The following is a 22,851-nucleotide window of genomic DNA, read 5'->3' on the forward strand; positions in this document are numbered from 1 at the left end:
CGAAGAGGGATTATAGTAGAAAAGTTAAGTGATAAGATAACTAGTTCTTTTAGTGAATATATTCTAGGCTCTCTAGCTTTCTTATATGGGAATCCTGATTTCACATGGGCTCTCTGGAGTGTTCCCAGGCACCCGATCTGGCTGCTACAGTATTACTTTTACAAATTTGTAGCTGTTGCAAATGTATCTCTAGGGTGGTCAGTTGAGAATATCCCCAAAGGTGAAACACTTCTGAGCTTTGGTTTGTGTCCTTAGTTGGATATGGAATGTGCTCTTTTGGATGGAGAACAGAAATCTGAAACAACTGAACTTATGAAGGAGAAGGAGATTTTGGATCATCTAAACCGGAAAATAGCTGAACTGGAAAAGAACATTGTTGGTGAAAAGACCAAGGTAAAAGAAAACTATATTCTGATGCAATTTTTATGGGCAAGGTGGTGGTCCCAATTGATTGAATTTAAATGTTGAATGGGTTACTGTGGTTTTGGATTTGTGTGTCATGTTCCTGGAGACAGTGGCACTAGAGAAAAATCCTAAGATCTTACATTGTCAGAAACTAAGAACTGCTAGGTACTGGGCAGCTGATGCTGAGAAAGCAGAGCTCATATAATTTGTGAGCCGACATTCCTGGCAGCTTTATCCTACTTGAGATGAGTGAGTTGTTTGTTTGCTTTTTTCGTTGGCCTTTCTGCTTTTCTGATTCCATTGTGTTTTTTAAGTAATTTTTTTAGTATACTGAAGTTCTTTACCACTGCTGCCCTGCAGGGATGGCTCAAGCAAATTCAAATAGGGTTGCCTCATTTCTTTTCATTTTTCTGTTTATTAAACAGATGAATGAGAACCATCCATCTCACCCGCTTTGCCTTGCTATTGTTTTCAATGCAAGTGCACTGCTTGTTTACAAATGTATTGGAATTTCTAAAATTTTCTTCTGGGGGTAGTCTCACACACTGCCAGAGAAAGCTATCTGTGAAGCACAGTTGGCACTTATCTTGGAAGAGGTCCTGTGTATACATTTTGGATCACAACCTGAATGGTGGCTGATATCTATTAGGGAAAGTATGAAAAATCACTTGCAGATTTTAGAATTCAGGATGGTAGTTGGGTTTTTGGTTTGTCTGTTTATGTGTTTTTTTCCTCTGGGAAATACACATTACTTTCCTCTCCCATTCTGAGTGAGTTAGAGCTGAACTAAAAATAAAATTCTAATAAAACTAAAAATAAAATTCCAATTTGAGAAGGAAAAAGCAAATAAGCTTTAACACATTCTTCCTGACTCAACATGTTCTCCACTAAACTGAGAAAAAGAAAAATTTTTTAGTTTGAGTAAGTTCTGGTGGTAATGTGTAGAAAGTATTTCTGCTGAACGTGACTTCCTTTTTAGGCTCTTATTTGTTTAAGACCTATAAATAATGGCATTTGATCTTGGTGCCAGAGAATGAGCTCAAAGCGATGGTCAGAAATAAAAGTCAAATTAAATACTACACATTAATTCTTGGTTGTCAGCATGTCAGAATTAAACTGCACAGGCTTTTCATATTAAATTTTATGGATGTTCTTTCTGTCCCTAGACTTTTAAGTAGTATTCGGGTAGTGGGTGTATTTTTCTTAAAAGGCCAAAATGAAGTCAAAGATTTGACCGTCTTAAGTCTGCAGTACTGAAGGATTCAGTTAATGGCTATGCTTTTCAAAGATTCTGCAAGAAGCCTTCATCGGAGATGTCAGATGTCTTGTGTTAATGTTTTGCTGTCAAGTAAATACTAATTAAATTAATAGTAGAGTAGTTTTATTGCTATTTATGTCATATTGGAAAACTCATGCAACATAGGAATTGGGTATCATGTTCCCTGTGAACCCTCCTGCCATCCTAATCCATGTAGTTATTTATTTTGTGTGTCTCACATATGGCATGGCCTACAGATTCTATTTGTGTATTTCTCATTAGTATCAGATTCTACACAAAGTGAAGCAAATTGAGCCAATGTTAAATCTCACTTCCCAGGGAAAGTTATGTTATATTCTCAAGGTGGAATTCTCAGGTGGAATTCTACGAACATGGGAAGAAACAAGCAAGGAAGCTGCCTCCATCCTTCCTAATATTGTTTTGATGACGTGACAGAGGCTGTGCACCAGAGAGCGGACTACAGGGGCTTGATGCATAGGACCAGCTCATACAGCTGTGAGGGAATTAGTTGGTCTTAGAAGGTAGGATTATTGTCTGTCATTACATCATGTGAAAAATGGCAGAAACTGGCTTAGGGTGAGGAACTCCAAAAGAGGATGTGGGAAGTGGAAACAAAGACTGGTCTAAATGATGTTACTACATATTCTTGACAACTAAACTCAAATAGAGACTCAACACAGCTTGGCAAAAACATTATTATGTTTCTCAAATAAATGTATTCCACCATTTAATGACACAGCTATTTCATACACTCTGTTCATACCCCTGGCCCACTTTCATCCCTCTGGCTCAGAGATCATCTTACCACCTGCTCCACAGAGAAATCAGAAGCATCCCATCTTCTCACAATGAACGGGGGCTCCCTCCTTCCATCAAAGACCAGTCCCTTTGGATGTGCTCTGGGTGTCATCCCATCCCACCTTCTTGAGGTCTTGAGTCTTTCTGTACCCTCACCCCCTGGGGGCAGTTTCTCCCTCTTTACTGTCAGCATGCCAGTGTTATTATTTTAAAAATAAATTACTACTTGATTCATTAACAATAAGCTACTACCTTATCTCTTTCCTCTTAATCATAGCTAAACTTATTAAACAATTTTCTGGCTATACTGTGTCTCCTTTTCTTCATTTTCCAATTGAACATTCTTCCCACTCCAGTTGGCTTAGACCTCTACTCCTGCATCTGATTTTCTCCTGTTAAGACTACTAAAGACCTCAGTGCTGCCCAGCCTGCTGGGTGCTTTTCAGTCCCCTCATGATCAGACTCCTGAGCGGCATTCAGTGCAGGGGACAGCTCTTTTTCTTGGCACTTCTTCACTGTCTCCCTTTTCTTTGCCTCTCTATACCACAGTCTTCTGGTTTTCCATCCATTTCCCTTTACCTCTTTCTCACTCTTTATCTCTGATCTGAACTCAGTTCTCTTGTACCCTCATGTCCTTCTATAGCTATGGCTTCAAATAACTTGCGTATGCTGGTGACTATTGTAGGGATTTCTCTAGTTCATAACCCCTTTTTGGAACTCTGACTCATATCCTGTGCCTACCTGACATCCCTACTTGGATATTTCATGGGTATTTCCAATTGAACACACCCATAACTGAACTCTTGATCTTATCTTTTCCCTTGCCTTCCACCCTCCACCCTCAATCCTCCAGTTTTTCCAACCAGGAAATTGCATCTCTATTCACCTGTATATTCAACAGAAACCTGGAAATTGATCTTGACACGTCTTTCCTTATCATCCCTACATTCAGTTGATTACCAACTTATTTCTCAATTACTTCAACATCTCTGCATGTCCACTAACAGCATTCTCTTCTCTATTATGAAAATCTCTTATTTAGTCCACTTCCACTTGCTTTCCTTCAATCCATTCTCTTCACAGCAGCCAATGTGATTAAAAAGAAGAAATTAGACCATATTACTGTGGTTTGTATCACACTGTGCTTGATTATGCATCCAAATTCCTAGTGTGATCTGTCACCAGCCTTTCTGTCACCACCCTCCCATTCTTCACAGCACTCTCACAGTCACCTTCCTTTCTATCTTTCTATTTGTTAAAAGATTCATCCTCCCCCAATCTCAGTCCTTTGCAGATACTGTTTTCCCCTACCTGGAATTCCCTTCCCCATATTCCATGCCTCATTGGTTCTGTCTTTCAGGGCTCAAGATCAGTGTTAGTTTTTCAGAAAAGCCCTCCTAGACCTTTCCAGTTCAAGTTAGATTTTTGTCTGTTGTTCTTTTTACAGATAAACATTTTATAAGTTATGTTTATTTTGAGCCTACTAGACATTTATGTCCCACTCTAGCCTGTGAAATAGAGGAGGGCACTAGGGCACCGTGATCCACTGGGTATCCAGCCCATAGCATGTGCCAGGATACTGCCCAGTGTGCTTGGGAATACTGTTGTTGGATTTTCCTGCTAATGGCTAGTCCAGGCTGGGCCTTAGCAAAACACTGGGCCAAACACCTGCCAAATAGCTACGTGCAGCCAAGTTTCAGGACAGCTGGGCTGGGCCGTCCGTGTGCACATGCCAGGAGGCCTGTAGTCACACGGCCCATCATGCCAAAGCGTAAGACAGAAGGAGGAAGTGGCCTTTCCCCTTAGGGATCGTGTTTCCTTTTCCATACACCTGTTGCTGTGGTCAGATATAAACCATGGAATGAGAAAAGCAAAACCTGAAAAGATATCTCTGTTGGGCAAGCTCCGATTCAGATGTTGATAGTACATCCTGTAAGCCTGGCTCTAGAATTTTGGAGACAAGGCCGGAGCCGTAGGAAAAAGGTTTAATAATACCTCAGAATGCCTCAGCATTCAATCTTTTATTTTCTATTTTTTATCTTTTGGGACGGAGTCTCTCTCTGTTGCCCAGGCTGGAGTGCAGTGGCGTAATATTGGCTCACTGCAACCTCCTCCTCCCAGGTTCAAGTGAGTCTCCTGCCTCAGCCTCCCGAGTAGTTGGGATTACAGGTTCCCGCCACCACACTCAGCTAATTGTAATATTTTTAGTAGAGACGGGGTTTCATCATGTTGTCCAGGCTGGTCTTGAATGCCTGACCTCAGGGATCTGCCCGCCTTGGCCTCCCAAAGTGCTGGAATTACAGGCGTGAGCCACCAAGCCTGGCCATCAGCATTCAAATTTTGATATGAAATTACTGATGTTATTTTCTTGGCTCTGAAGATTGGTCTTTAGTATTACCTCTTTTAGCTGATTTAGGAATGCATTTTATTTTGCACATTCAGTGCAAGTTATCATGATTAGTATTTATTTATATGTTACCATATAAAATATAAACCGTAGGTATACTTATATAGAAAATATAAAATATAGTCAGTTTGTTCTACTGGGTATTTATTGAACATTTTTGCAGCAGTTTCTTGCACTGGCCTTTTATTACCCTTAGGGGTACCACTGTTAAGAACATCCATAAGCCGGTTTCCGTCTGACCTTGAGATACATGCCACCTGCTGGTTGTGTTCTCAGATAGTGGCCACATCCCAGATGGAGCCACTATGAACATTGATAAAGCTTAAGCAAGGGTCTAACTCGAACATAAACCTGGAGGGTATACTTATTTGGTGAAGCAGTAAGCAAAGAGACATCACATTTTCTTATAGCAAGTGAAAGAAGATTGGGACCTCTGGTCTAACAAACGGTTTTCATTTAATGGGCCTGGTGACAGAGTAGGGAAACCGCTAGCACCATGAAGCCCAGCTTGGGCAAAGGGCTGACTGTGAAACTGGCTTCCTTCCCGTCTACTCCCCACCCCCATTCCAAGGCAAAGCCTGATCTTAGGGAATAGCTAAGAAGATATGGATGTGTGTGTCTGTTTGTGTAGGTTTTCTGTCTTTGTCTATTTCTAGCTACATTAAAAATTTGAAACTAAAAATAGTTTTTCCATTTGTTCTATTTCTGGATTATCTGTTTTATCGGTGCTTTTTAGCATACAAAAACCAAGTCAGTTGTACCAAAATTAAATAAAATGGTTAAGAAAAGGCTCTGATTCAATAGACATGTCGAAGGGTCTTCCCATGACCCAGATGGTAATCATTTATCTCAAACTATCCTTTTCTTTAAGGACAAATATTGTGTGTCTTCACACAGATACATTGTTCCATTTTGTAGCCATCCTAGCCTGCATGCTTAAACACATGAAACACACTTAAAGTTTTGAACTAAAGCTTAAATCATTCTGTGCCATACAACGTGTTCCTGAGTGAAATCTTAAATTCTTTGACTTCCTAATGTTCCTCCAGTAAGCGTATACCATTGTATGTTAAATGGTTAAATCTTTTTTCCCACGATTTTCTTGCCAAAGTACCTGTTACTTCCTCCCCATTCTTCCTTTGGAGCCAGGAAAAGACAGTGAGCCTAGCCCAAAATTCTTCAGCAAAGTGTTAATGCCTCTTGAGTGCAGAACAGGTGCCAAGTCACAGTCAGTGTGCAGCAGGGACCCAGCCCTTCCCGTGCCTCTTTCTTACATTTCAAAGTTAGCTCCCTAGTCAGAGGAAGTGGAACAGTATAATGGGATTTGCGGATTAAATCAGTAGGATTCCAGATTGAGGCTATTTTTTTTTCTGGTAGTTGTTTGATTGTATAAGTCCTGAGTTTCTGATTTTCTAGTTTTTGTTTTTCCTATACTAAACATTGATCAATTGTGTGATTAAAATGTCAAAGCCAAAGGAAAGAAATCTAAGAAAGAAAGAAATATAGGATGTTCCTCTTCAGAGGCAGAGAATGGTTGGTTACTCAACAATCATTATTTGTTGACACAGGTCTATAATCTTTCCTCTGCAATTCCAAAATCTGAAAAGTTTCCTGGGGGTAAAAAAGTCATTTTGTAAGGTTGAATATTCATAAACAGCTTCAGAAATAGTAACATGTTTGATTAGAGGGTACTGCTCCAAATCTCACTGGAAATGTCATATAATATATGCTATATAATCTGTGTTACCACTATCAAATTCAGAATATTCAGATATCCAAAACACTTCCTACCTTACATAGTATCATGGACGTATGCATATGTCCAGACTCATCAAAAGGAATGCTTAAACATGGGCTATGTTTTTGAGTATGAATTCTACTTCAATAAAGCTGTTAAAAGAAAAACGAATTTCACATAAAGATTATGGGCCTAAAATAGTTGCCTAATCTATGAACCTATAAGGATGCCTGTCTCCCAAACAAAGCCACAGGGTTTAGGAACAGGAAGGAAAGGGATTTTTAGGCTAGATAGATAGGACTTTGAATGGACCTCCCTTAAAAATGACGACTGGCCAGGCATGGAGACTCACACCTGTAATCCCAACACTTTGAGAGGCTGAGGCAAGAGGATCACTTGAGCTCAGGAGTTCAAGACCGGTGTAGGCAACACAGTGAGACCTCATCTCTGTCAAATAAATAAAGAAAGAAATAAACAAATAAATAAATGAAGCCTTAGAGACTATGAATTTTAACGTATCACTGCATCAATTCCAAACCTGATCCCATGTCTAATGAAATGTGGCCCAAGTGCCTAGACTGCTGGGTTCTGTGCCAAACAGTTTGAAAATTACAAAAGTGGATTTTAATTTTTAGGAAAATCTTCATCATGCTAACAGGGTTGGCAGAATTAGCAAATAAAAATACAAGAACCTCAGGTACATTTGCATTTCAGACAAACAGAGAATGGTTTTGTAGTGTAATTATGTCCCATGCAATAATTGGGACATACTTAACATTAAAGTCATTTGTTGTTCATCTGAAATTCCAATTTTGCTGAATGTCTTCTGTTTTATCTGGCAGCCCTACAAGTTAATAAATTTGTAACCTTGAGCCATCTGTTTATCAAGTATTGCACACTTCAGTATGGTAAAATCATTTTTTAATTGGTATTCTAGAATATTCTGTATAGTATTGAAACTCCAAAGAGTTAGCAAATTAAATTTTGTTTATTCCTTCAGTAATACAACTTAGAAGAGAGAAAATTTATGTTATTGTCGTCTAACCATGAGATCTAGCAGAATAAGTAGTCTTTTGACAAGCCTTGAGTTTTTAAGATCATTCAAGATTATTGGCAACTTGTGTGCAAGTTCACATTCTTTAGTGTAAATTTTTAACAATCCTGATGATTTGTATGGTTAGACGATAAATATTTTGCCTCTGAATTTGAAATGTATCATCCCTGTCTATATGAATATTGCATACTGGAATCTGTCACAGTTTTTGTTTGGGTTACTTGAGACATTTAATTTAAATGTAAAAAATTGACAATCGGGATATTATTTGTAAGCGAGGGCTTTTATACTATAAAGTAAAGGCATTGGGACCAAATATTTTAAGAATAGTTTTTGGTGGATCCTGTGTTAATGTTCTGTATATTCATTAGAAAAATCAAATTGTAGTTCATTGCTTTTGCCTCTCGCATAACCCTGGGTGGCTAAGCCAATGGATCTCAACCTGGCTACATATCAGAAAACTTGGAGAGATTTTTAAATGCTTGTTACTAAGCCTTCTGTCCCTGGATCTGTAACTAAATTGGAGCCTGGGAAATACTATATTTAAAAGCTCCTCCACGTTGTTCTAATGGGTTAACTGGACTGTGCTACATGAGGACAGGATCAATTGCTCTCTTTTCTCTCATCTCCTCTAGTTTTCTTTCAATTGTTATTGGGCAAATGAACGAACAACTCACTGTGGAAGCAAATATAGGCCTAATTTTATGAACTGATTTCTACCTTAATTTACCCATGGGTAACTTAACCTTTGTCTATATATGAATGTGGAACTCTAGAAACATCAGTCTTAAATATACAAAGTAGGTCAAAACTGGCATGAATTTGTGACCCAACTGGATTTTGCTGGTACATCGAGAGAAGACAAGTCAAAGTGAGAACAGTGCTGTCTCTAGGAAAGTCCCATTCTGTTTGTGGTTTTATAAATGCCCTCTTGTACATCTGGATTTTCCTGAAGTGTTCCAATTCCTACTAATCTTACTTTTTTTCAATAAAGTGAAATGCGTTAAATTTATTAAAAATGCATTTTAGGCTAGGTGCAGTGACTCATGCCTATAATCCCAGCACTTTAGGAGGCCGAAGTGGGAAAATCACTTGAGCCCAGGAGTTCAAGACCACCCTGGGGAAAATAATGAGGCTCCATCTCACAAGCCAAAATAAAATTATTCTGGGTATGGTTGTAACCTGTAGTCCCAGCTTCTTGGGAGGCTGAGGATGGGAGAATCAGATTACAGGTCCAGGAGTTAAAAGGCTGCAGTGGGCTGTAATCACACCACTTTCCATTCCAGCCGGCCCAGAGTGAGCACTATTTTAAAAGAATTTTTTGGCCGAGACCTGCCAGTGGCTCACGCCCTGTAATCCCAGCTTCTTTGGGAGGCCGGGTGGGTGGATCCGCGAGGGTCCAGGAGATCCCGATATATCCTGGCTATGCAGGTAAACCCATCCTACTAAAAATTTTAAAAGTGGCTGGGGCGTGGTGGCCGGTAGCCTGTAGTCCCAGCTACTCGGGAGCTGAGGCAGGAGGTGGTAGACCGGGGAGTGAGGAGCTTGCAGTGAACCGGACTCGGGCCACTGCACTCCAGCCTGGGTGTGAGGCGAGACTCCGTCTCAAAAAAAAAATTTTTTTTTAAATTCATTTTTTTTCCTGAAAGTACACTTATGAATCTTTTTTAAAAAGTTATATTCTCTCCCAATTTGGTGTTTGGAAAATATTATTGTGCCTATTGTAGTTAGAATAGGTGAGTTTACCAATTTAAATATGGAGGAATGGAATAACCTCAATCTTAGTATTTTGCATTTAAAAAGCAAGAATCCCTAAACCCTCAAATGCCATCTATTTTACATTCACTGTAGAAGGTGAAACTTTCAGCTCTAATAAACTGCTTGCCTGGAGCTAATTTTCCTTTAACAACTTCCTGGGCAATAAATAGAATAGAGGAATATTAATTTCTTTCTGGCTCAAAGTTGGTCTACTTCTGGCACTCACAGGAGTTATATCACCTCTGCGGTCCTCTGTGATTTACAGCTGGGCCCACCTGCCACTGGCCTTCTTTCATCCTTCCCCTTTACTTCCTTTGCCCTAGCTTTGGCCTCACTGAGCTTTTGCTCTGGGACCCAGGTAGTGGTCACAGCATTACTGATAAACAGAGAAGCTGCAGAAAGTTCTAATAGTGCTTGCTTGCATATTCTTCTAGATGACCCCTTGCATGAATTACGAAACGTTTTAAGCACCTTGGAAGTAAGGCGCTATCTAAATGTAAGAATTTTTTTTTTTTTGAGACAGAGTCTCGCTCTGTCACCCAGGCTGGAGTGCAGTGATGCGATCTTGGCTCACTGCAAGCTCTGCCTCCTGGGTTGACGCCATACTCGTACCTCAGCCTCCTGAGTAGCTGGGACTACAGGCACCCGCCACCACGCCGGGCTAATTTTGTTGTTGTTGTTGTTGTTGTACTTTTTTTTTTTTTTTTTTTTTGAGACGGAGTCTCGCTCTGTTGCCCGGGCCGGAGTGCAGTGGCCGGATCTCAGCTCACTGCAAGCTGCGCCTCCCGGGTTCACGCCATTCTCCTGCCTCAGCCTCCCGTGTAGCTGGGACTACAGTCGCCCGCCACCTCGCCCAGCTAGTTGTTTGTATTTTTTAGTAGAGACGGGGTTTCACTGTGTTAGCCAAGATGGTCTCGATCTTCTGACCCGTGTTCCGGCCGCCTTGGCCTCCCAAATTGCTGGGATTACAGGCATGAAAGATTTTTTTTATTAGTTGTTGATTTGAGTTTATTATTCACAATACAAACATTTGAGAGCATCAGGAATACTTTTGTTATTTCTTCAGATTTGAGACCTGTGTTTTAGGCCAGTGGCTTTCCGTATTATCAAATATCGTTTCAGTGTTTTCTATTGAAGATAACTTTAAATTTTAGGGCTTTATACGTGTGCTGTTAAATTATGATGCGTAGTCGTCTTCTTTTTTTAATTACTTTTTAGCTTTCCATTTGTAAGTAGAGTTGCTGCAAACTGGTGATGCAGTACCTAGAAATAGAACTCTTGGGATAAAATTATTTTGCTGTGTAAATAGGGCAATCTTTGATGCACACACATAGGAAAGAACACCTTTTTTTAGCCAAAGGACAACAAGTATTCTATATTGCTGGTTTTATTAGGGGAAAAAAAAATTCTGAAACTAAAGACTAAATCTAACGGTGCTAGTATATTCAGTTTTACTATGGATTAGCACACGTGGGCATCCTTTCTTCTGTTAACAATGCCATTGCTTTCTCCAACTCTTGCACAATTGGTGTGTACAGTGAGCAAACTTAACCGTTGAAGATCAAAGAAATTTTCTTTGTAGTCTGTTAAAGTTTTAAGTTGTTACAGAACCATGTTAGATTGATATATGAAGTAGGGGTCTCAGGTTTATGACTTCTGAATTTAATTATTTTAAGATAATTACATTTCTAAAGCCAAATATACATTTCTAAATTTAAGTCAAAAATGGAGACTCAAGTGAACTGGTATTGATGTCATGTAGTTTTAGATTTGGACCGTAACGTCTTTTATACATAAGAAATCATGGCCATTTTGATAAAATGTAGTAAGAATAATTTCATAGGACTATTTCGGAGGAAAATCCTTAAAAAGAGTCCTTCTGTGATGTGCTTAGAAGCTAGTTTTGTTCCTGCCAGTTTATATGAAAGGAATATAAGGAAGGGAAAGTGGGGGTCATTTCACTTACCAAAGGTCAGATTGTCAAAGTGCTTCATAAAGTGCTTTTGTTCAGGCTGATGGTGTTACACAAGGAGAAAACACATCTAAAATTTGTTTGAAGTGTTCAGAGCATCATAAAAAGAACACAGGTTGGGAAGACTGGCACCAAACAAACTGAAGTTTTGTTTCTTAATTTAAGAGGTAGCATTGTAAGGCTGTGTAATCACTGTATTAGAGTATTTGCCTATTATGTCCTGGGGAATGTCCAGGGTCTCATTGGCACATGTGACTTGGAAGGGATTTAGTATTCTCTTCCTTCTCCTTTCTTCTCTGACTCTTTTCTTTTTTTCACAGTCCGTGTTTCAGTTTATTTGTATGTCAGTCATTGTGAGAAAGTCTGTATTTCCACAGTCCCTGTCACGTTTTTGGTGTGTCTGAACTGCCTATGCCTCCCCCTTGCTGCTTTGTCTGTCTTGCAGTTTTACTAGCTCTCTCAGTCTTTGAATAATCTCTCTGGATTAAGATTTTCTAACTCTGTAAATTCTGAAGTTTTCCAAATAGCTAGAACTGTTTCAGATGATGGGGCTGTCAATTAATACACCTAGAATTCCTCTAACCTGAGAACAAAACCAAGAAATTCCAAAACTTGCCATGCGAAGGCCTTGAGCAAGTTAGGCTATGACAGTCCTTGAGGCAAATGCCCTCTTTCCTTTGTCTGGTTCTCTGACAGGTGACTCTTGGCAAGTCTTGCTTATGAATTTGCTTGGCATTTCTTTTATTGTTGGCCAGTGACCAACACTCAACATGACCATGGCTTCCCCTGCTTTTGTAACATGGTAGCAGGAAGGAGGGAGGGAAGGAAAGCGGGATTCATTGCCATGAAGTGGACTGTGCTTTGAGAATGCAGAAACCCAGTCCCTTTGTCTTAACTTCCACTTATATCCCTTTATCCTAGCCACTAACAAGATATGTTTCTACATTCATAGAATGTCCAGAGTTCGTGTATGTTTGTTTGTGTTATCCTTGAGAAATGTTCACTAGCACCTGCTTGGGGTGTGAAGGTAATTTCTATTCTATTTTCTGGTTTCTGAACTTCAGGAGAAGGTAAAGCTTGATGCTGAAAGGGAAAAACTAGAGAGGCTTCAGGAGCTTTACTCCGAGCAGAAGACCCAGCTGGACAATTGTCCTGAGTCCATGAGGGAACAGTTACAACAACAACTGAAGAGGGTCAGTAGCAAACAGGAATGCACCAGTTATTTTGCTTTTCTTTTTTGTTTTTCACTTAAGTGCCACTTACCTGTGACTTACTACTTCATATAGCGTAAGTTTGCATAAGTTCTAGTCATTAGATATGTTTAAATGGAAATATGCATGCTAACAGTATATATTATTCCATGCTAATCAGTTTTTAAAATTCCTTGTTAGAATCCTTCTCCTAATTTATAATGCAAAACTATTTCTGGAGTCATTTTTTATGTGTCTGTGACAAAAGAAGCTATTTCTGATTTGTAACCAACATCAACATTGTAGCATTTGTATTAACTGACCTCTTCCCCTGCATTCTCTGCTGCATCATGAATCCTATTTACCCTTGAATGTTTTGTTCTTTAGCTTGATTTTAGACTCTTGTCCCCAAATTATCCTATTTTCTGATTTGCTCCCCACCAGCAGCTGTTCTTTTGTTTTTCCTTTTCTTTCTGCTGGTTAGTGACATTGAACTAATTAGCCCAATCACAACAATTAAATACCAAGACCCAAGATGTGGGGCATCACTAATGCCCCCAACATCTCATGTGAGCTTCATAATTTTTAAGAACTTAATGCAGCATAGACTTTCTAGTTAAGCTTTATCAAGTTATTCTCCGATCTTTAAGGTTGGCAGTGTTTAACACAACCACATTGGTTATCTTCTGAAAGCAAGACTTCCTAGGTGGATAGTTTCACAAACACTGGCACAGCCACTTAATATTTCATAGCCTCTTCGCAACTGGGTCATTTCCTTTGAACAGCAGCCCCAGTAAACTGCTTCCCTCTGGGGAAGCAGTCGTTAACAGTCTTGGATATCTGAAAGAGTCACATAATAGTAATTTGTCCTAAGTGAGTAGCAATTTATGATTCTACCTGAGTATAACAAGCTAGTTTCATCCATATTATTGTGTTTGTACCTTCTTGGGAATGGGGAGGTTGAAAAGTTTATTGAGATAGCACATCCTTAAACATTCTTAAGATGATCTTTAATACAAAAATATTTGCTACCTCTGAGAACATTGCTAGGTGAAAAAATAATAGTTAAAGCTTTTCAATGTATTGCAGAAGTTGAGAGCATCTTAATAATGATAATCCAATGCAGCTGTTTAAACTGCAGCATAATAGTTTTAGTATTTATTTCTTACAATGTTGGAGCAAAAAAGTTTTACATGTATTCCCTTTACTCTTTTTATTGTGTACAGCTGAATTTGTTGTAAGAAGGTAAAACTTCCTGCCTCTCAGTCACAATTCTCTGCAAATTTTATGATAAAAATGATTGGAAGAAAACTAGTATTTGTAATTTTAGTTTGTAATTTGTTTGTGTTTATGCTAGTTAACAAAAGAGATGGGAAAACTAATTCTTTAAATATTTGCTTACTGTTTTTTAACTCTCCTTATCACTAAAGATTTTACACAGTCATTGTAATTCCTTATTTACAGTCAGCAGCATTGTTGTGTATTTTGTCCTTCCCTTCCTCTGGTTATCCATTTATTGTGTTTTTATCAACATTGCTTCACATAAAAATTGATAGATTCCATTCACAACTTGGATTATGAGTAATATAAATACTGTTTAGCTTAATCTAGATTCTGTAAGATAACTCATAATACGAGTTGTATGTTCCAAAGATTTTGACTACGAAAGAGGAAAGGAAATGATGCAGACAGTCTTTTCCATTAATTGAAGGCAGAGACTTCTTCCCTTTCCTCTCCAAACAGCATGTAAAATTCTTATAAAACCTCTTTCCTTAGGAGAGAGAGCTGGCTTGTGATGGCTGCAGTTCACCTGATAGTAAGAGGTCTACTAATTGTTTTTCAAGGATGACGACCAGTATAACTCTTCACCAATGCCTTGGCTTAATCAGTAAAAAGTTCACTTACTTCATGAGAAGTAAGTCCTAAAGTTCACTTTAGGAACTTTCTGTGTTATCACAACTTATCTCCCTTTAGACTTCAAACACTTCAGAATATGACTTCACTACAAAGCTTTTCCTTGGGCGTTTAACTAGATTTAATAAAGTTTATTTTATTATAAATATCTTCATTAGGTGGTAAGTCACACAAAGCAAAAAATAAATGAATAAGAAGAAAGTTATTTTATTAAACTGCATATTGCCTTGAATACTGAAGCTGAAATTGTAGAATGATTTTGTGCATGCAACATAATGACTTATGGCTGGGCTTCCTACCTTTAAATCGTTATGTTAGAGTCCAAATATTATTTTCATCTGATATTAGTTTTGTGGCCTGTGGTTGGTATGTTAACATGACCTTACCAATCTAGTATTTGATATGGGCAAAGCAGTCCCTGGGTTACTAATAGTGTAGAAAAGAAAGCTGACGTTAAATGAGAATGAGTCATTCAACTCATCTCACTTGGAAAAAGATAATAGAAATAATCTCATCCTACCTTCTCATTTCATATATGAGGGTATTTAGGCCCATAGAGTTTGAATGAATTGTCCAAGACTAATGGACAAAATGATTTGAGAGCCAGTGATAGAAAAAAGGTCTACTAATTGTAGATATCACTGGATAATTTTTTTTAATCAAGACCAAAATCAAACATTTATTTGAGTTAGTATCAAAAGCACAAGAAAATTATCCCAGCTGGGTAACTGTCTTCTTGTGCTTTTGATATTTACTCAAATGAATTGTTGATTTTGGTATCTTGATGTTTTAAAAAAATTTTATTCAGTGATCTACAATTTTACTATCACTGGCTATAAAATCAGTGTATCCATTAGTCTTGGACAAGTCATTCAACTTCTATGGGCCACAACATCCTCATATATGAAATAAGGAGTATATTAGTCAGGGTTCTCTAGAGGGACAGAAGTAATACTATACACATACACACACACACACACACACACACACACACACACACAAAGCATCCAGCACAGGAGAAGGATGTAGGCTGGGAGGCTAGGCCAGTCTAGTCTTTTCACGTTTTTGTTGTTGTTGTTGTTGTTGTTTGTTTTTTTCCTGCCTGCTTTATATTCTAGCTGCTCTGGCAGCTGATTAGATGGTGCCCACCCAGATTAAGGTGGGTCTGCCTTTCCCAGCCACCGACTCAAACGTTAATCTTTGGCAACACCCTCCCAGACACACCCAGGATCAATACTTTGCATCCTTCAATCCAATCAGGTTGACAGTATTAATCACCTCAAGGAGGTTGGACTAGATTATTTCAACTGTCTTTTTCCATATTCCAAAAGTATGTAGTTAAAGTGTAAAAATTAACAAAACCCCAAGCCCCATTTAAATTTGCTTCTGGAGTTGGCCATGAGCTGTTATTACTGCAATTTCTCCTGGTCATACCACATCTATTCTCTTCTTCCTGTCCCTCCATCAGGCAAAGAAAACATAAAAGAACTCCATGTAAACTTCTGCCATATACATTATTTTAAAAGTTACTGGAAAGAAAAAAGAAATTGCACAGAATTTCCTTTAGTGCAGCTGTTTTAGGTCCTTTCGTGCCTGGCCTTTGAGCTTGCCAGCCAGTAGAGATTTGTAACACTCTTTTAGTGAGTGAAGTACAGTTAAATTTTCATTCAATTAGTCATACATACTTCACTTTGAACTTCCTGTATATATTATTCTGTGCTCAATTAAACTATTCCTGCCCCCAAATTCCATTCCCAGACTTCTTATTCATACATAAAATCTTATAAAAGTTTTTATTCCCTCCCTAATAGTTTTTTGTTTAAGATGTGAGTTTATATACACACGTTTTGATGGTTTAGGTAACTTGATCAAATGATTACATCAGTGGAGTCTGAGTGCTGAGCTTAGCTTAATTTTCAACTTTCTTACCTAGTGTGCCATTATTCTCATACAGTGGTTTAAGTATTTACTACAAATAAATGAATGATTCTTTGACTTTCATGCAGGGTTAAAATAACACATGTTGCATATTAACCAGATGTGGAGTAAGCAACTGACTAGCAAAGTGTATATATTAAGAGCCATATGGCCACTTTGAATGGAGATTAGTTATAAGCCAGAAAAAGGGCTTATTCCTTTTTTTAAAATCTCAGTAATCTTTGGCCACAAATCAAGCTTAATTGGAAGACCTTATAAACTTGAGTGTATGTGCCTATATGTCAGCCAGTGCATTATTTCAAAACAGAAGATATTGTTTTAAGACCTAACACTTGAGTTATTTCTTAATTCCTTAATTCTTTTAATTCATTAATTCTTTCAGAAGTTATAAATTTGAAATGTCTGATAAACTTGAAATGTCAACCAAACATTTGAAATTGAGTGCATATTTTTTTGGAGCCAAATAAAATGTAAAGAAGTGTTAAGAAATGTTGAATATGTTTTTCAAATTGTGTTTTTCCTGCTCTTAAGCTTTGAGAATTCAGTCTGTGTTGACATGATGGTCTTGTTGCTATATGTATTATCAGTTGTAATTACTCGGTAGCTAATAGCTCTTCTATGAATCATCCCTAGAGTAAAAGTCATTGCAGAAGATAGAAATACATTTCATTTTATCAAAAGCTTGCTTTATCATTAATATGAAAACCAGAGTGGGGGTGGGGTTGAATATTGATATAGAGATAACTTAGCATATAATTATTTATTCACCTCTCTTTGATGATTTGATTGAAGAACAACCAAAAAATGCTTTGGTTATGTTAGTTATGTAGAGCTGTGAGCCACAGAGCCCAGCTGCCTCTTCCTTTTGGACATAGATTATGTATAAGTTATATTTATAAAAATATCTGGCTGGGTGTGGTGGCTTATACCTATAATCCCAGGTGAGTAGATCCAGGTGAGTAGAGGCTGAGGTGAGTGGATTGCTTGAGTTTGAGACCAGCCTGGGCAATATGGCAAAACCCCACTCTATAAAAAAGTACAAAAATCAGCCAGGCATGGTGGAGTACACCTGTGGTCCCAGCTACTTGGGAGGTTGAGGCAGGAAGATTGCTTGAGCCTGGGAGGTCAAGGCTGCAGTGAGCTGTGTTGTGCCAAGGCATTCCAGCCTGAGTGACAAAAGCAAGACCCCGTCTTCTCAAAAAAAAACAAATAATAATAAGGAAAGAAAAAGAAAAAGAAATCTCCTAAACATACCCCATTTATAAATCATGTTAAAGACTCCAAGAATAAGAGGGTGTTTAAACAAAAAGCATATTAGAGAAGAATCTATACAACATGCATCAATCTCTGCATGAATGCAGATGCATAAATATATTCCTGTTTTCAAATACCTCATAGGTTAGAGAATGCTTTTTCTAGACCATCTGATTTTCATGATTTCCAATCTTCCTTAAATGTCCTCAAGATTATTCTGAGAGTGGTGGTGTTTAACCTTTTGAGTCACCCTTTGTGCCTCATAAAAGCTTGGTTTACACTTTCCAGTAAAAAGGTGTGTACATATTTTTAATGGGTTCATAGAACCCTGGCTTTAAAACCTCAATTTCCAGTTTTTTAAAAAACAGACTTTATTTTTTAGTGCAGTTTTAGATTTTCAGCAAAACCCAGCAGAAGTTGCAGAGATTTCCCATATTCCTTGTGCCCCCACACATGCATAGGCTCCCCTCATTATCAGCATTCTCCACGAGAGCAGTACAATTGTTACAATTGCTAAACCTCCACTGACACATCCTTATCACCTAGAGCCCATGTCCAAAAGTTTTTTGATTGCTTATCCCTTTAATAAAATTATTGCAGCATGCATTTCCTTTGTAGATATATGATACATAATCCATATTATTATAAATATATATAGTGTGCATACCCAAAGAATGTATATATTTAAAATCATGTATACATACTATGCTACTTGTGTATACATTAGAAAACTTTTGTTGAGAAACTGAAAAAGAAAATAAACAATTAAAAACAAGTATGAAGAGGTCTAATTTGTTTCTGCACAGTCCAGCAGATTGTGTTGTGTGCCATCTGGGATGCATGTATCCCTATTAGATACCTCTGGTCTGTACATGTGCCAACTTTTGACTCTTTAGTCTCCATATTAGTCCTATTTTATATGAAAAATTGAGGAAAAGAAGAGATTGCTCCTTTCCCTTCCCTTCCCTTCCTTTCTCTTCCCTTCCCTTTCTTTCCTTCCTTCCTTTTTTTTTTTTTTTGACAGAGTTTCACTCTTGTTGCCCAGGGTGGAGTGCAATGGCACAATCTCGGCTCTTTGCAACCTCCACCTCAAGTGATTCTCCTGTCTCAGCCTCCCAAGTAGCTGGGACTACAGGTGCCTACTACCACGTCCAGTTAATTTTTGTATTTTTAGTAGAGACAGGGTTTTGCCATGTTGGCCAGGCTGGTCTCAAACTCCTAACCTCAGGTGATCCCCCCCACCTCGGCCTCCTAAAGTGCTGGGATTACGTGTATGAGCCACCCACCACGCCAGGCCAAGAAGAATTTTCTTGTAACACTATGTTACACCTTTGGACTGCAGATTATGTTTAGATTATTTACTGAGTTCTTTTTATATTTCCTTCTTCATTTTAAAGCCACCCAGTGGGTTTAACGCAAGAATTCTTACCTCCACAGAGAAATCTAAAACTGAGGGTGAAATAAATGCTGCCCACCCCACCACACCCCTTTCGAGTCCCTCTAGTAGTCACTTTCTGGTATTTACCTCCGAGAGAGTGTTATGTTCTAACCCTGGTCAATATTGTAATTGGAAAGATATCTTGGAGCAAAGCTTTTAATAAATGTTTCTTCACATTAAGAAGGTGGTAGTTATCTCAGTGTGTCTTGTTTTCATTCCCTTTTCTCCAAAGGATGCTGACCTGTTGGATGTTGAAAGCAAACACTTTGAAGACCTGGAGTTCCAGCAGCTTGAACATGAGAGCCGTCTAGATGAAGAAAAGGAGAACTTGACTCAACAGCTCCTGCGTGAAGTTGCTGAATATCAACGGAACATCGTTTCTAGAAAGGTACTTTTGCCAGGTGTCATTCAATGTGAAAAATCAAAATATTCTTCTGCATAACATAGCTATGCCATATGTCTGTCTGAATATCACATTTGGCAGATTACAGAGTCTGCCATGTATGTGGCAAGTGGTGTTCCAAATTAGACAAATTGAGACACAGTACACTTTTGTTGCATAATGCTGTAGATTCATTTATGAATAATACCTCATTGTTTCATTCATGTGAAAACCAAGGCGTAGAAAATCAGGAATTCAGATATTGGTTTTAAATTATTTCTTTCTGCGATCCTAGTAACTGGGTTCAGAATAATTCTGTGAACAAAGTCTATTTTGGATTTTTCTCTGTTTTCGTTGCGCAGTAGTTCTCAAAACTGGCTGATAGCTTATTACCATTAGAAGTAGAATGCCATGTGGATTACTACTGACTCCACCCAACCCCTAGCACTTAGATGTCCAGCACAGAATTCAGCTTTATTCCAGAATTTAGAATCACACCCAGGGCTCTGTATTAAACCAATAAAATTAAGGAAAGGAAAGATAAGAGAAGGTGTTTTCTTAAACTCTCAGTTTAAATAAGAAATTCCATTGTTTTTTTTCTCATGAGGTGTACCCAAGATGTTGTAAAAAATTCATCAATAGCCTAAAACAAGATTTCCTGTTGACTTCTGGGTTCTTCAAGATAGGTTTTAAGTCAGTTGATCTATATTCGCCTTCAGTAAAGAAAGTATTGAGGCTGATAGGTCAAAGAAATGCCCCACAGTCTCTTGGTAATAATCACTGCCCACCATCAACTAAAATGCAGTCACTGTTATTCCCGTTGTGAAACTTTTTTTCTCCCTTTTCTAGGACAGACTGGCAAACCTTTGAGTGTCTAATGTACATCTTCCTATGATCATCTCTTTTCCTCCAGGAAAAAATTTCTGCATTGAAAAAGCAAGCCAATCACATTGTTCAGCAGGCTCAGAGAGAACAAGATCATTTTGTGAAAGAAAAGAATAATTTAATAATGATGTTACAAAGAGTAAGTATTTCCTTTTCAGCACTGGCTACAGTAAAACATAGGTTCCAAATTTAGGGAAATTGCTCCTTTTAAAGTAAACACCTTTTAATAGTGAATGCCTATACAATTTAAGGAAGATTTTTATATACTTTTTAATTTAATCCTCCACATTAATAAGAGGATACTATGAACTATTAACTACCATTCAGAAAATAAGCAAGGATGTTTTCTTCATGTTTTTTTCACATTGTAAAAATCTTAACGATGGAAAGTCTGTATTTTTAAATGATTATTTTCCTCTTTTTAAAAAAAGTCATACCATTCATCAAATAGTTAAAATGCATTCTAACACCAATTTAGGGTGGACTTAAGGAAAAATGTTCTTTTTACTACTGTCAAATATTTTGGCCCAGCTGATCTGATGTTTTGAACTCCAATTATTTGTACACGAGTCTTCCTAGCAAATGTCACGTTGCGTTTAGTTTGAATTAATTGGGTAGGTAGAAACTCCATATGGTATAGTCGAGGGGTGGCAAGATCATCCTCACTAAAGAGACTGTGACCTCTTATGGTCCAGCACCTAAAGTGACTACCTGTAAAGGGATTTCTTTGCCCAAAGACATTGAAAAGCAAGGTGTAGCCTAACTCTCTGACATGGCCCCTGGTGTCATTTCAGCAATAAGACACCAAACGTTAAAGTTAATGGGGCTAGTCTCAGATCTGAACCCTGCATTTAAGCCACTACATTAGCAATATGGCACTTGGGATCATGAAAATGTGTGATAGACCCAGAATCGCAGGCAGAGAAACACCAAATCCAGAAGGAAGTATTGAAGGATGAAGCTGTACCATAGTCCCCCCTAAAATAATTGAGTATTCATTCCCTTCTTAGCTATTTTAGGTTAAGAAGAAAGGGGAAGGCCTGACACTGTGGCTCATGCCTACAATCCCAGCGTTTTGGGAGGGTGAGGCGGACAGATCACTTGAGGCCAGGAGTTCAAGACCAGTCTGGCCAGCATGGCAAAACCCTGTGTCTACCAAAAATACAAAAAAGTTAGCTGGGCATGATAGCACACACCTGTGATCCCAGCTACTCAGAAGGCTGAGGCAGGAGAATCGCTTGAATCTGGGAGGCAGAGGTTTCAGTGAGCCAAGATCATGCCACTGCACTCCAGCCTGGGCAACAGCGAGATCCTGTCTCAAAAAAAACAAAAAACAAAGAAGAGAGAGGAAATAGGTCCTTCACACAGAATCATGAGCCCACTTGAGGTGCCCCAGCAGCTCGCACATATTTCTAACAACTTCCATCTTCCCCCTTTTCCCACCTAGAAATTTCTGAATGGAGTTGTATTTTCCCTTTCTATCCCTTGCTCTGGGGATGCTCTGTTTCCATTAGCATCCTCACTACTATTTTACCTTTGGCACACAATATTCAAAGGCCCAGCTTAACTTAGATAGTGTAATATATAGTATTTAATATTTAAAATTTTAGCCAAAAAAAGAGAAAAACTCTTAGTGATAGATTTTATAAAATGGGTAAGCACAATCACAGATATAATATTTTCCTATTAAAAATATATGAGATACAATTAGATTGTAAAAATTGTGGTCTATAAGTAGTAAGATTTTTATTTTTCTAAACTGATCTATAGATACATTTTTATCCCAATCAAAATCCCAACAGACTTTTTTCTAGAAATTGACAAGTTGATGCGAAAATTTACAGTTGATCTTCATTATTCAGGGATTCTCTATTTGTGATTATGTCTACTTGCTAAAATGTATTTGTAACCTCTAAATCGAGACTTGTAGTACTTTTGTAGTCATTCACAGAAATGCATGGAGTGGTGAAAATTGTGAGTTGGCCAATATGCACATTCCCAGCTGGGGCTGAGCAAGGCAGCATCCTGCCTTCTTGTTTTACCTCTCATACTGTAAACAAGTGTTATTTTTGTGGATTATTTAATGCGGTGTTTTTATGTTTTTCTTTTTGTTGGTGATTTGCTGCATAAAATGCCTCCCAAGCATAGTGATTAAGTGCAGTGAAGTGCTCCTAAATGCAAGAAGGCTGTGAAGTGCCTTATGGAGAAAATATATGTGTTAGATGAACTTCACTCACACTATTATAGTGTTGCTGACTGTCAGTACAAGGTTAATGAATCAGCAATACATATCTTAATATACAAATAATAATATATAATACAATATGCTAATATTAATATCTTATATAATGGCATATAATATAATATTAAGTAAGTGTCTTCAAACAGAAACACACATAAAACAAAGTTCAGTACTGATCAGTTGATGAAAATGTTGTG

At 38.1% G+C, this 22,851-nt stretch overlaps 1 protein-coding gene across 5 annotated transcripts in view; it reads left to right on the forward strand.

Moving 5' to 3' along the window:
• Positions 1–22,851, forward strand: part of PHLDB2 (pleckstrin homology like domain family B member 2) — a 242,544-nt gene that overhangs the window by 186,618 nt on the left and 33,075 nt on the right. For 4 of the 5 annotated variants that reach the window (XM_031663001.1, XM_009199868.4, XM_009199864.2 and 1 more), the window contains 4 exons: positions 256–393; positions 12,476–12,604; positions 19,378–19,533; positions 20,441–20,551. In XM_031663001.1, coding sequence (XP_031518861.1) covers positions 256–393; positions 12,476–12,604; positions 19,378–19,533; positions 20,441–20,551 — 534 coding nt within the window. The remainder of the gene's footprint in view (positions 1–255; positions 394–12,475; positions 12,605–19,377; positions 19,534–20,440; positions 20,552–22,851) is intronic. The other variant, XM_031663002.1, reaches the window with a different exon arrangement.

Source organism: Papio anubis, chromosome 2, assembly GCF_008728515.1.
Source record: "Papio anubis isolate 15944 chromosome 2, Panubis1.0, whole genome shotgun sequence".
NCBI lineage: Eukaryota > Metazoa > Chordata > Mammalia > Primates > Cercopithecidae > Papio > Papio anubis.